The sequence below is a fragment of the Manis javanica genome, chromosome 10 (genome assembly GCF_040802235.1).
Source record: "Manis javanica isolate MJ-LG chromosome 10, MJ_LKY, whole genome shotgun sequence".
Taxonomy (NCBI): Eukaryota; Metazoa; Chordata; class Mammalia; order Pholidota; family Manidae; genus Manis; species Manis javanica.
Window position 1 is genome coordinate 84,151,061 of NC_133165.1, and position 13,807 is coordinate 84,164,867.

At 52.0% G+C, this 13,807-nt stretch overlaps 3 protein-coding genes across 8 annotated transcripts in view; all 3 read right to left on the reverse strand.

Moving 5' to 3' along the window:
* The window catches only part of HOXC4 (homeobox C4), a 59,538-nt gene that overhangs the window by 18,002 nt on the left and 27,729 nt on the right, over positions 1–13,807 (reverse strand). The gene's annotated exons all lie outside the window — the stretch shown is intronic.
* Positions 1,573–3,893, reverse strand: HOXC5 (homeobox C5). The gene is made up of 2 exons (XM_017678625.3): positions 3,342–3,893; positions 1,573–2,641 (listed from the first exon to the last, which is right to left on the reverse strand). Exons 1-2 carry the CDS (start codon positions 3,793–3,795, stop codon positions 2,427–2,429), a joined length of 669 nt encoding a protein of 222 aa, XP_017534114.1. The 5' UTR covers positions 3,796–3,893; the 3' UTR covers positions 1,573–2,426.
* HOXC6 (homeobox C6) lies at positions 6,069–10,837 on the reverse strand. Its single transcript, XM_017678623.3, has 2 exons — positions 7,943–10,837; positions 6,069–7,217 (listed from the first exon to the last, which is right to left on the reverse strand). Exons 1-2 carry the CDS (start codon positions 8,340–8,342, stop codon positions 6,910–6,912), a joined length of 708 nt encoding a protein of 235 aa, XP_017534112.1. The 5' UTR covers positions 8,343–10,837; the 3' UTR covers positions 6,069–6,909.

Genomic DNA, 13,807 nt, shown 5'->3' on the forward strand with positions numbered 1-13,807 from the left:
ATTGCCCCCACCCTGGCAAAGTCCTTGGTTTTCTTTCTGGGTCAGCGTGTCCCCTGGGGAGGAAGCTCAGGGCCTCTGCAGCCCAGCCCAGGAGTACAGGACGAGTGACGGGCTCCATGGCCTTTTTCTTAGTTAACTGTTACCCATTGCAAATGCCAGTGCTTCTCCTTGCTTCACCGCTCGCCCAATAGTTTTACTCAGCATGGAGAAAAAATTAAAATAACTCCCTGAAGAAAATTACGCATTTTATTTGAGAGAGAGGGAGGAATTGGGAGAGGAGGTACATAGGGGCGAGGCTGGGCTGACTGCTGTGTGCTAGTGGAGGAGAGACATTACAGACACCCTAAACAGGCCTGGGTGCAATGTGAAAGGGAAGGGTGCAATTCAACAAACATTTGTTAAGACCTCCTTTGTGCTAGGCATGGGGTGAGGAAAGGCTCTTGGGTCTTTTAAAAAATGACAGACAGGTAGCTTAGGCAGTGAGATGCAGAGAAGTCAGTACTTAAAATAAATCCAAGGAGCATCAGCATTAATAATCATAAATATTTCCCTTGCTTCTCCTCAGAGCCTCTCTGTTCCCTTTCCCTCTTGGCTGATGCATAGCCCAATTCCTGAACGCCCCTCCACCCCAGTGCGGCTCCAGGAAATCTCCCCATTGTGGGAGGTGAGAGGAAATGCAGTAAAGTTTTATGGACCCTTCCCACATTTGTTTCTCCTCTAAAGTACTTCCTCCCCCATCCCATCCCAAGAGCCTAGAGCAGAGCAGTGCATGGAACTAGGCCAGTCTAATATACCACCTGAATTATCTGCCTTTTCCCCTTCCCTTTAGCCCAGCTCCCCCTCCACACAAAATCCCAGAGACTGCGATAAATGATGGCAAACAGACGCAACTCAGGCACTGGTCTACACAGCTTCTTTCTCAGTCCTGCCATAGCCTTAGGCCCTAGAAGGTCAGGAGTCAGTCTGAACATTTCCTGCCAAGCAGGTACACACTGCAAATTGCCCTCCCTGCTCCCCTCTCACCTGGTGTTTTAGAAAGATGAGACACACCTCCAACACTCCAGCACCCCTTTACCAAGAAGTACCAACTCTTTCTAAGTATCCAAACTGGTGAGGGCTCAGCCTGCCTTCTCTGTCCAGCAAGGCCTCTCAGGGACTACCTAGCCCTGAGAAAGACCTTCAGAGACCCAGAAAGGCCTGTGTCTGAGCCCCGATGAGCCACTGGCCCCTGCAGATCAACTCTGGCATGGAGTGACACCCCTGCCAGTCTAGAGGCCTCAGCTCCACCCAGCCAAGGTGAGAATGGGGCCCAAAGGCTTGAATGCCTTGGATAGCCACAGCATAGGAAATGCCAGTACCGAGAGCCTGGGTGCCCTTTCCTACCCTTACAGGCTTTTCTGGGAGCTAGGAGTCAGGAAAGGAGCTCAATTTCACCTCCTTCTTCTCAATAGCTCTAGAAGCTCCTAAGAATTCAAAAGAGAGGATGAAAGGCTGTGGGCCTCCCCCTACACCCTCCAGCCCATTTAGACACTTTTACCCAATACATGCCCCAAACAGAGAGGAGCCACTGCATTTTTAGTCCTGTTCTCTCTTTATCTTTATTTGATATGACAAAATATAGTTTCAGGAAAGACCTGAAGTCAATAAATAGTTGGACAACAGTGATGGGACAGGAGGGCACAGAAAGTCGTGGCAGGGACTACTGGGCAGCCAGGAGCCTCTGGGACGTTTTGCTGGGGTCCAGAGGTAGGGAACCCAAACAGCTGAGCTAGCTAGTGGTCTGAGGTTGGGTAGCTGAGAGGGCATGCAGAGGGCACAAGCTGGAAAGGTTCCTGGGCTTTGGGTGGGGGAGAAGGTTTGGAGAGCATAGGGCAACCGTGGGGGCCCTAGGCAGACTCATCTCCCCCTTTCATATGTAAATCATTTAAAATGAACATGGAGTTTATAGTCGCTACAAGGAACACCGGGAGTCTGGCGCCGGACTCTGCCAGGCACAACCACTCTCTCACCAGCCTAAGCGGGAACAAAGGAGAGGGCGAGGCCGAAGGGTAGGGCGCTGCAGGCCCCATCTGAACTCGGGCAGGTCAGGCAGAACTGGAAGCCGGAGAGCGAGGCAGCCCAGGCCAGGATTCGTTCAGGACCAGCCCAGACTCCACAGGCCTTTGGGGAACCCCTGCGGAGCTTGCCCTGGGACCCCGGTGCTGAGCGGAACAGAGGGGAGTCCGGGCAGCGCGGGCAGCCCCGCGAGAACCCGGGGTTGGTTGGGATGCGGAATGCCAAAGGGAAGCGCTTTTGTCTGTGAGGCCCGGTAGCCGCTGCTCCAGCCCCCGCCCTTGCCCCAAAATACAGACAGAGGAAAGCCAAGAAGGAAAGGCGCGGGGACCGAAGCGGGCTCGGGGTGTTCTCTGCGGGCCTCCCCGCGGCCCCTAAATTGCCTCTTTGCTCTTCATTTTGGAATCTTTCTTCCACTTCATCCTGCGGTTCTGGAACCATATCTTGATCTGTCTCTCGTTGAGACACAAGTTGTTGGCGATCTCTATGCGCCTGCGGCGAGTGAGGTAGCGGTTAAAGTGGAATTCTTTTTCCAGTTCCAGAGTCTGGTAGCGCGTGTAACTGGTTCGGGACCGTTTGCCGTCCGTCTCTGGAATATAAGCCCCCCAAGCCAGGAAGGGGTAGTTAGTGTGCAGAGCCCCGCAGCCCCAGCCCAGTCCCTGGCCCCCACCCACGGCCGGAGGGAGAGGAGGCGAGCAGGGCAAGACAGGCCCGGCGGGCCGCTGGAGGGCCCGGCCCAGCCCAGCCTAGTAGCCTCGGGAGAGGCGTCTCCGCCCAGGCCGGAAACTTTCCGCAGCAGCCTTCACTCAGCAGCCGGAGGGGCTGAGGCGGGGGGGAGAGGGAGACCCAGGCTCGGACCGAACAATAAGCACCCTCAAGATCCGAACACCGGGGACCCCCCTCCCGCCCCTCCCGGGTCGCTGGAATCCTCCGGAGCTGCAAGCTCCGGCTGAGCCTGCTCCACTGGGGAGGAAGGGCGGGAGCCGCGGGGGATCCCCGCTCCGGAACCCCGCGCTCCTCACCCTTCAGATCCCTCTATTTTTTTAACTCCCTCCCTCTCCCCCAAAAATTGAATATTGCCTTTTATACACGTTTTGTTCCTATGATCCAATTATGTCGTCGTAAATTTGGGCGCACACAGCCTCTAAGCCTTTTAGTGGACAGTTTTACGAGCCATTGATGCCTGGATCGTAAAATTTATGGCCGCAGGTTTTTTTTCTTTATTTGCCCCGCTTGGCCTATAAAACCCAGGCGGACCCGAGCGCGCAAAATGAAGTCCTAAAGTTTACCGTGGCTCATGTGCAGTTTGGTCATCCACGGGTAAATCTGTGGCGGGGCCGGTGGCTGGCTGAGTCCGGCGGTCTGCCCTGTCTGCGCCTGCTCCTCTTTGATCTCCCCACTGCTCTTAGCTCGCTCCTCCAGCGCTGGGCGAGCCGCCTTCTGACTGTACATCCCGGGGTTCAGAGGAGCCGCTTCATCTCTGCCCAGAGCGTGTCCCGGAGCGGCCGCGGCGCTGCAGGCGGGGCGGTCGGGGTGAGCCCGGGGGTTGGCAGCCATGTCTACCCCGTGGAGAGAGTTGGAAGGCGCAGGCGGTGGGAAAGTGATGCTTAAGTCCAATCCGCCGTAGCAGTACCTGGATGCCTGCACCTCTGAGGCCGATCCATAGTTCCCACAAGTTTGCATGTTATAGGTAGGGATATTGGGGCTCTGCTTATAGAATGAATTGGCTACGTAGGAGCTCATGGCGGGGAGGGCCCAAAAAAAATTCTGCACCCTTTTTGATTAAGGGTGATTTGTAACTCTTTGAAGTTGAGGGGTTTTTTGTTCTCCAAAGTGCACAATTTATAGGTGGAGATATCTCTTTCTTTATCCTATGCGCTCTTCCCAAATAAGGGAGCCTTAAATAGAGTCACGTGACTCGAGCGGCCACTCATAAATTTGGCTTGATGACCTCCGGGAGGTTAGTGATGGAAGCCGGTGAAACGCATCTTGATATGTTGGCAAAGCCCAACCAAAGGGGAGAGGGAGTGAGAAGAGAAAGAGAGAGAAGGGGGAGAGAAAAAAATGGTTCTTGGAATTGGGGGGTAGCCGGGACAACGAGCCCACAGCGACACCTGGTGCCTACTTGGAGGAATTGCAGCCTGGAGCGCAGGCTGGCAGAGCCGCTGGATTTCTACCCAGAGAGGCTGATCCTTGCTGCAACAAACCCCTGAAATGGCCTTTTAAATTCTATTTACTTTTAAGGAAAGATGAGGCCTCATTTAGGAAGCACAGAGGGTTTTTTCCTAACGGATAGCCCTCTCCTTCCCACCCCAGGGCCTTTCAATCTTCAAAAATGGCTGAGTCTGGAGATCCCAGGGGACTTTTCTCAGGTTCTCTAAACCAAGGATTGGGGTTTCTCCCCTGAGGCCCCAAGCCCCTTCTACTGCTGAGGAGATGCCTGTCAGCATAGAGAAGTGAATCCAGCCTCTAGAGAGGTGGACAGTCTACCCAGGGAGGAGCAGTACTGGGTAGGCAAAACTAGGTGAGGGGGTCATTAGCTGAGAGTGCTGGGAACTCTGGGATGAGCCTGGAGGTGAGGAGCCAGAGGGCTGGAGTAGACCTCCTCCCTACACCAGGGACTCCAAAGGGGCAACAGGCAGTTTTCACTTAGGGTGTGTTTGTGTGTGTTCGTGTGTGTGAAGAACCAGACACAATGGACTGGAAGACTGCTCTGCATCCCTGTGTATGGTCCTCATGAGGTACCTATGCCAGATCTTTTGAATGGAAAATAGATGCTAATTGAGGGCATGGAGAATCAAGAGAAAAGCCTCCACAATTATTATAAGAGCAGGGCAGAGGGAAAGCCTTGTTTTGTGTCTTTTGGGGAAAAGCCCTCTAGACCAGGCTTTCCAGTGGTCTAGATCTAGAAGGAAAAGAATTTGGAATCACAGAAAGGACCTGGCTGGGAGTGGAGAATGAGTAGGTGCAGGGCAGGCGCCTGGGCAACCTTCACAGCCTGTGGCCAAGAGCTCCGCAGCCATTCAGTCCCTTTCTGAGCCCCCTGCCCTAGCCCCAAGTCTTATTCTTTCCTGCCTGCCTCTCCCCAGGAAATCTCCGCCCCTGCCAGGAGAAGCCCCCTCCGGCTCCCCACCCCTCCCCCCTGGTGGAGGCGCTGGAGGGGGCGCTGGAGGGGATCTGGACGGTCTGGAAAACTCTGGCGGATTTTTCCCCTCTGGGAGACCCCCTCACTACCTCACCCTCTAGGTCCACTCAGGTTTCTCTGGCTGGGCTTAGGCAGAGAAGGCCTGAGCTGGGGAAGGGTTAGGGGCTGGCTGCGCTCCACACCCGAAGAGTTTGAAGGGAGAAGAAAGAGTAAGGAACCAGATTGGATTGGGTTTGAAAAGAAGAAGGAATTTTGTCCCAGTCCTGTCAGGCGTCCCAGAGCAGGCGAGAGCTCAGTTTCCAGACTTTCTTTTTCAAGATGTCCTTGAATCGTTCAGGCCCTGCCGAAGGGCTCAAATCCCGCGGTCTTCATTCCCCTCGGCTCTCCGCCTTCACCACGTTTCGCAACAGCCGGCCTGGCGCGGGCTGGGGTTGCTCATGCGGCGCCCCTCCTCATTCCGAGGAGTGGGCGGGGGACCCTGGGGCCTGAATAAGGCTTCTTTTCTGGCCTTGGGGGGCTCAGGGTGCAGAAGCCAGGACCCCAGGCTACCACAGGCAGGAAGAAAGGCCTGTGTGAGGCTGGAGACCAATCCGACTAACCCAGGCTATTCCCCCACCCCTAACGAAATCCTAGGCGGCCTTTTTTGCGGGGTGAGAGTGTTGCTCCGCGTAGGGGACCCAGGGAGGCCTCCCAGCACCCCCAGCGAGCTCAGCAGGAGAAATGCGGAGGCCAGGGCTCTCCGCGGCTCCCGGGAAAGGAGGGTGAAGGGGGCTGGGTCTTGCAGGCGGCGGGCAGACGCGGGAGTGCTGGGAGACTGCTCCAACTTTTACCCCGAGGCCGGCGGGTGAGCGAATTAACAGAAATCCCAATATAAACTTTAAAAATAATATCAGTTTTATTAAATATTCGAGAACGGATCCAGAGGTTGGATTTATACAGAAGGGTAACACGAGGGGATTTTTTAAATGTTTTCTCCTACTGTCTAAACAAACGTCATTCACTTTTTTTCTCTTTTTGTCATTTTCCCTCTTTTTTTTTTAAGATGGCACTGGAACACGGACGGTGCTAAACATAAATATAAATACAGAGACCACAAATACAGCTAAAAATATTCACACAGAAACGGTCACAGTTTGTAATATGCCATAATGACCCCCAGGATTCTTTAAATACAACTCTTCTGGGCTGGGCATTTGCTGGGGCAGAGGGGCCGGGCAGGGGCTGCGGGGAAGCCCTGGGGGTTGCTGTGGGGCCACCACGCGCCCTCCATCGGCCTCCCGCCCGCCCCGGCTGCCAGGCCGGTCCTGAGGCCCTGAGCCGAGGCCCTGGCCCGGGAGCCGGCCCTCTGCGCGAGGGCGGGGTGGGGGGCGCCAAGAAGGTAGGTGGCCAAGTCCTCATTTGGAGGGAGATCTGTGAAGTCTGAAGAGAGGTTCAGGGGCCGAGCCCCCAAGGCCTAGGCGGGGGAAGGAGCCTGCAGACAAGCCGAGAACGAGCTAGCGAGGGAGCAAGGAAGAGGAGGCGCGTGGTGAAAGAGTTTGTGCGGTGGGGAGGGGGTCCATAGTTGACTTTCAGGTCCATATTTGACTCCCTAATTTTGTTTTAAGGAGTCAAAACACATCAATTGTGCCAGTGATAAATACAGAGTGTGTAATTAGGAGGGAGTTGGGGGAGCAAGGGCGAAGGAGACAGAAGGGTGGCAGGGACAGTCCTGGTCACTCTTTCTGTTTCTCCTCTTCTGTCTCTTCCCGCTTTTCCTCTTTTCCGCCCAGGCTGTCGGCCGCGGCCCCTCCGCCGCCCCCTGAGAGCGTGGACGTGAGATTAGATTCTTTTTTCCACTTCATCCTGCGGTTTTGGAACCAGATTTTGATCTGTCGCTCCGTCAGGCAGAGCGCGTTGGCGATCTCGATGCGCCGGCGCCGTGTTAGGTAGCGATTGAAGTGAAATTCCTTCTCCAGTTCCAGGGTCTGGTACCGCGAGTAGATCTGGCGACCGCGCCTCCGGTCCGCTCCATAGCCGACCCCTGGAGATCCGGGCACAAAACACACTAAAAGCAATCAGCAAGGCATCCTCCGCAACGATTTAGCCTAGCAAAGTCCTGACCCTCGCAACTTGGCCAGCAGCTCACGGGCCCCCTTGGGCTCCAGCCTTCTGCCTTGTGCCCTGCCCCACCCCCCACTGAGGGTACAGCCAGGATCCCAACTTCACGCAGTAACATCACCCCCCAATAGGTTGGTAGGTATGCATCCCAAAGAAAGGGGTGGGGGGCAAAAACCAAGCAAAAAGCTGGAAGTCTAAAACCTGGCTTTTGAAAAATCCCAAACACTGGGGGTGAGGGCCCTATTTCTTAAAGACTGGGCTTCCCCCCTCCCCAAGCACCTTGGGTCCTTGGAAACTTCTCCCCACTTCTCTGTCTCCTCTTCTCCCCCTCCCTCCTCAGCCTGTTTCTACTTTGGGGGGCTTCCCCACTGCCTGCCCCCTCCTCTCATCCTCTGCCCTGTGCCTGCCCCCTCAGCTCGCCTTGGAGCGCTCCAATCCGTCAGGGGCCGAGGGGGCCAGGCCCCTGCGAGCAAGCGGGAGGCGAGCAGAGGGGGTAAAAGAGGGGGCCCTGTCTCGGCGTCGGCGAGGAGACGAGCGTGATTGTTTTTATGGGGCCATAAAAAACTCTCTCCGCCCGTTCTTCTAGGGAAGCCGGTCATAAAGCCAGTTCAGTTTATTTAATTTATATCTTGGAGCTGTAAAACTCACCACTGTGCGAATTCATTCGCTGCATCCAGGGGTAAATCTGGATACTGGCTTTCTGGTCCTGGGGCGCAGTCCTGCCCTGCTCAGAACTAAAATCCTGAGCGATTGAGGTCTGTGTGTTATGTCCTAAGGTGTTTTGTCTGCAGTTTGAGAGCATGTCTTTCTCCTGGTAAAAGGAATTAGATCCATAGTCATACGGCCCCCGGCTGGAACTGAACACGACATTCTCCTGTGGCGAATAAAAGGGAGTCGAGTAGATCCGGTTCTGGGCAACGGCCGCTCCATAGGTCGAGAAATGCCTCACTGGATCATAGGCGGTGGAATTGAGGGCGACGTTGGGGAGGACGTCCTGGCCCCCGGCGAGGTGGCAGGATAAGGAAGGGTTAGTGAAGTAGGAATTCATCCCTTTGCCTTTACCTGGTCGGACTATGATTTCTTTAATATTTATTTCTGTCTCCAGTTTGTACTCGGAACTAGATGGTTATAGGGACGGCTCCAATCCAGGACAGACAAAATGACAAAGTCAGCTGACCCCCTTCCAGCCAATCGCAAGCCAGATGTCAAGAAGGGGGAAAAAAATCGCTTCTGCTTCTGTTGATTCCCTAGTTGAGACTAAGTGTGTGGCTTGAAAGTAAGACTTGGATTTCTTTTTAAAATATATATGTAAGGGAACTGATTTGGAGGTGAAGGAAGGGTAAATGTCCACGAGCAGGGCCTTGGGGCCCGGGAAAGGAGAGCTGCCCTCCCAGGAAATCTCTCAGCCCCAGCCAACTTTGCTGTGCTGTGGCCAGAGCCAGGGCTGGAGAAATCCGTTTTCAATCTGATTTCATCTTTTATATATGCCCCCTTCTAAAATTACATCCTGATTTCTCCATAGGAGGAGCTCCCTCCCAGTTCTGGGGGATCCCCAGAAATCCTACAGGAAATCCTGGTTTGACACTCCTTAGAGTCAGTCCTCATCACTAAACCAGTACATTTTCCCCAATAATTAAAAAAAATCAAGAGTAGAAAGAAATGGCATAAAACATGGTGCTCAGAGAAAGGACAGTGTGGCTGAGAGGGTTTTTTTGGTGGGGGGCAGGGATGTAGGGAGCAACCAGGTCTGAAGGGGTAAGGGTGGGACTTCAGGGTACAGTGGCAGAGCTGAATTGGCAAAGGGGCCATGCATCTGCTTTCCTCTTCCTCCAAGCCCCCCTGTACCTCCTCCTCAGGACCCCCATTTTGGGAAAACTCTCACAGCATTTTTGCCTAAAAGGGAAAATGTATAAAAATACAACAACAACAAAAAGAAAAGGAGAGAAAGAAGTAAAAGGTGGGAGAGAAAGAAAGGAAGGAAGAAAGGAAGAAGAAAGAACTCTGAGAATCTTTCTAGACACATCAACTCCTGTTTATGTTGGTCAGAATTTATGATTTGGAGCCAGCGAGGGCTGGTGGGGTAATTCACATAGGATCCAGCCAGAAAGAAAGGCTGGTGGGGCTCTGATGGACAGTTAGCATCTTGCAGGCTCAAGCCCCTGCACAGATCAGAAGCCCCCTGCCCCTTCCAGACTCTCTGTCCTGCCAAGGGAGGCACCCCTGGACCTGAGCTCTGGGGCTTGGGATTCCAGCAAAGGGTTCCTGGGGAGCTGTCACCCAAGGGCCAGCCATACCTGGTGGCCCTGGGCCTCTCAGGAACCCCTACCCCCATTTTCTTTCCACTTTGGGGCTGTTGAAAAGCAAGAGGTTAGAAAAAGGCAGCTGAGTCCGAGGCTTCTGAGGAAGCCGCAGTGGGCTAGCTGAAACAGCAGAAGGTGTACAGATGGGTTTTTTTCTCCTGATTAATCCAAAGTTAATTTGATATCGTGACATAGGCTGAACATGTTTTGAGCTGACAAAGAGGGGATGGTGGGACAAGTGAAGGGAGCAGTGGAAGCTTTTATTTTCCCCTTACTATTTTGGTGGTGGTGGTGGTGGTGGTGGGGAACTGGCTATAACAAGAACCCGGATGTCGCCGGATTTTATGATCTTTTCCTTCTGTGTAACAAAGCGGAGTAATCAATGGGTAGCAATAAAGCCATAAACGGGACTACGCTGGGAAAAAACTCGTTTATTCATCTTCTATAACGTTAAGGTTTCCCTGGAGTGTCGCTAGGGGGGAAAAATAAAGTTTCGAACCCAAAAGCAGACAGTGTGTAGTAGCTGGTGGAGACAACATGTTAGTTAATACATGAACCTCGTTATGGAGTTGCAGAGTCTTCTTGTCAGACAATTTGTGTTGGCTCTTTAAAATACAGCCCCAATTCTTCAAAAAGGAGGGAAATTTGTTGGTATTTAGAAAGGTAGGGAAAACCCCTATAATTATAAAGGTTTCCCCTCTTGGACCATACTTTCTTCTCCCCAAGGAGGTGAAGGTGAAAGGGTAGAGGAAGGTTCTTACATTAAGAAAAATTTTGAGATGAATTTTCTTATTTGGGGGTGACATAGCAGGTACACAAATCCAGACACTAGCATGTAATGCTTTTCACTCTAGAATCCAGCTGTCCTTGAATTCATGGCATGCCTGGACAGAGGTTTCCAACAGCTGGCTGGGGCTCCAGGCCCCCTGGAGGGCAGGAGGGAGAGGGAGAGAACTAGGTGGGGGGAAGACCCAGGGAGCTGAGCTAAGGAACAAGTCAATGCACCCCTACACACAAATAGCTGCTCTCAGAACTTCCAGCCTCATTTCTGCCCTAAGGGTAGCAGTGTGTAACACACAGAACAGGCCAGAAGAGAGGGGAAACGCCCTCCTCCCCACATTTCAGAGAGAGATTGCTGGAGGGATAAATCATGTCAGTGATATTTCCTTCAAGATATTAAATTGTTGCAATGTACAACAAATTGAATGATGGAAGATAGGATGTCTTAATGAGGTTTCACTTTCAATGACTGTTGATTTTCTATGTATTTTTAAATCTCTTTTATGGGTGGGTGGGTGGGGGAAGGAAAGGCCTTGTAAGAAAGAAGGGGCTTCTGGAGAAGCATGTGCTGCAATCCCCAGCAAGGATGCCTGGGTTTCCTGAGACACTCTTAAACCAAGTCTGGAGGGGAACGAGGCCCCAAAGTTGGGGACAGTCTCCTTTAGGGCCTAAAGGCAGTGGGTGCGGGGGTGGGTGACCTGAGAAGCAGAATTTAAGTCTCAGCCCTGGAAAGTTAAGTGTTTTATTACGTCCCTAAACAGAGGGCAGAGACTGAAAGGTCTCGCCGATATATAATGAACAGAAACCAGCTGCTGGGGGTGGGGGAAGGCAGAAATGCTGAAAGGGGGAGAGAATGAGAAGCAGAAATACAAATTAATAAATTCCCCATGCTTAAAGACTTTCGGCAAAATTAATTTCCAACATACTCTCCCCAATCACCTCCCTTTCCTGAGGAAAGCAGCTTCCTTCTTTCAGTTAGAGCTTTAATTATGCAGCTGAAATTTGCTGGAAGGATTCGCTCCAAGGGGGGAGAACAGGTCAGATGAGCCCGATATTCCCTCCGTTGGATTATATTTTCTTTTTCTCATTTCATGTTAATTTTATTTTTTTGGCTAAAGAATTGACTATCTATGGGGGGAAATCTGGGACTTGGGTTTTTCTAAATGTATTTATATTTTCCTGTTAAATTTGAAAACAATTATGGAAACTCATCAGCAGAGGCAAGAGCAGATGTTTTATTAAAACTGCAGTTGAGCTCTGTAAATATGCACAAGTCCTTGGAAGGGTGGAGGGCGGAGAGAACTTGCTCTTTGTTTCTATAAAATAGCCTAGAGAAATCAGAGACCCCCATAAGGCCCTCAGTTGCTCTGCCCCTTGGGCCTCAGGAATAAGGCATTGCGAGGGGGTTTGCTGGCGAGAGCAAATTTTCACTTTCGGAGCCGTAATTAGTAGATTCAAAAACAGAATTCCAAAGACACAAAAAAGAATAGAGGTGGAATGTTGCCGCTCATTGCTCCAGTCCCCCCCATCCCAAACACATGCTTTCCATGAGCGCTAATTATAGGAGAGGAACTTAACTGCAGGCGCTGTGGGCCTGAGTGGGGGGCAGTCCCTGGCCTGGAGTCCTCAAGGCTAAGGGTCGTGTTGGAGGCTGGATACTTGATGTTTCCCAGGGTGAGCCAAGCACTCCTACTCCAGCTTTACCCCGACCAGGCTCGGGGCTGGGTGCCTTTGTAGCTCTGAACTGTGGACTGGGTGAGTGGGAATGGACTCTGCCCCAGAAGGGGCTCATGGGCAGACCTCATCTTGCCAGCATGTGCTTTCCACTCTGCTCTGGGAAAAATACATTAATTTCTTGGAGAAGGGTATCTGAAGTGAAAGGGATAAGATCTGGATTTTTTTGTTGGAGGATAATCTTTTCCAGAGATCATGCTTATTTTGTGTTTTGTCGGTCTTCTCTCTCCCCAGATCCCCCAACTCTGCGCGGATGTCTGTGACTCACCCAGCCTCGCACACAGATACACATTCTCCATTCCTGGCTGTCAGCACCACCAACTACAACTCGGTGCCTCTGGAGGCTACTCAGGGACCTGGACACTGGAACCGCGAGACTCAGCAATCGGCCTAGGCGCTTGGCTGCCTGGAAGCGACTGCAGCTGCCCTAACACCAGCACCCACCCTGGGCCACCTGCCCACCCCATTCTCAATTTTCAGAGCGGGGAAGGAGCGGTTGCCCCACCATCGCCTTTTGTGCCACTGGGCGAGGGCTAAAATCCCTCTTGCAGAGAAAGCTGAGTTTCAATAATTGTTCAGCTCACCTTACAATCGCACTGTTTGGTTGAGGCTTTGCTGTTCTAGAGTGACTGATCAGTTGGCCTTACTGGCTTATGATTAGATTTTTTCATTTAAAAATTAAAAAAATTAATCCTACTCCAAACATCTACTGTTTTGTGTATGAGTTCCTTTGATCTCCATGGAATCCGGAATAAAGGGATTGCAGAGTCTCCTGGTCTGCCAGATAACCTGAATGTGGGGAACGAACTGGGTCTGCTTGGGGACACCAAAGCATAGCTCACCAAAGGAGCCCCCAGTTTCTCGCAGATACAGTGGGGGAAGTTGTCTGAGCACATATCTCCCCATACACACAGTGCATTCCAAAAAAGAACACTCCTGCTCCTTTCAAAGTTCAGGCTTGGAGATACTTGGAGAAAAGTGAAATTCGACACACCTAACCCAGAAATGGATCCCATTTGGGGGTGCTGACATTCTGGGGACAGGTCCCAGGCTGTCCAGCTGAATGGAGTTGGGGGTCAGCAGGGAGGGAGGAAGGAGGAAGAAGCCATATGGGGCATGTCAAGCGCCTGAGAACTGCCCCAAACATCTCAGAGGCCTGGGCTGGAGATTCCTCTTTTAAGCAAAGAAGTTAAGAGTCTGCCCAAGCTACTTTTGCTTTATTTGCAAATTAAACAGAGTGAAAATGTACATAGAGAGGCTCTACTAACATCATATTTTCTTTCATCCCTCTCTCTTTCCAGATTTCTGCCTGACTTCCTTACCACCACTCCATTTAATGCTGCTACCATTAGCAGATACAAACTCCCACCTCAGCATTTGTTTGGCTTCTCAATTCACTTCTCTGGCTGAAAGTTAAAAAATAAAATAGGTCCCAAGCATCTCTGTCCTATCCCACTAAGCCCTAAGCCCCTTTTGGCTCCCTCTGGAAGAAATTTCTGGCTTTTGGGGGCCTGGCCTCCAAGCCTCTCACCTTCTCTCACAAGCAGCTGAATATCAGCTGAGGAGGGGGAATGCAGTGAGCTTTCGGACACAGTATCTCCTCTCCACTGGGAATGAGGAGGGAACTCAAGATGCTAAGTGACATTTCAGGAAATCAAAGCAAATGGTCCTGCTTGGCCTAGGTGCAAAATATGAAAAT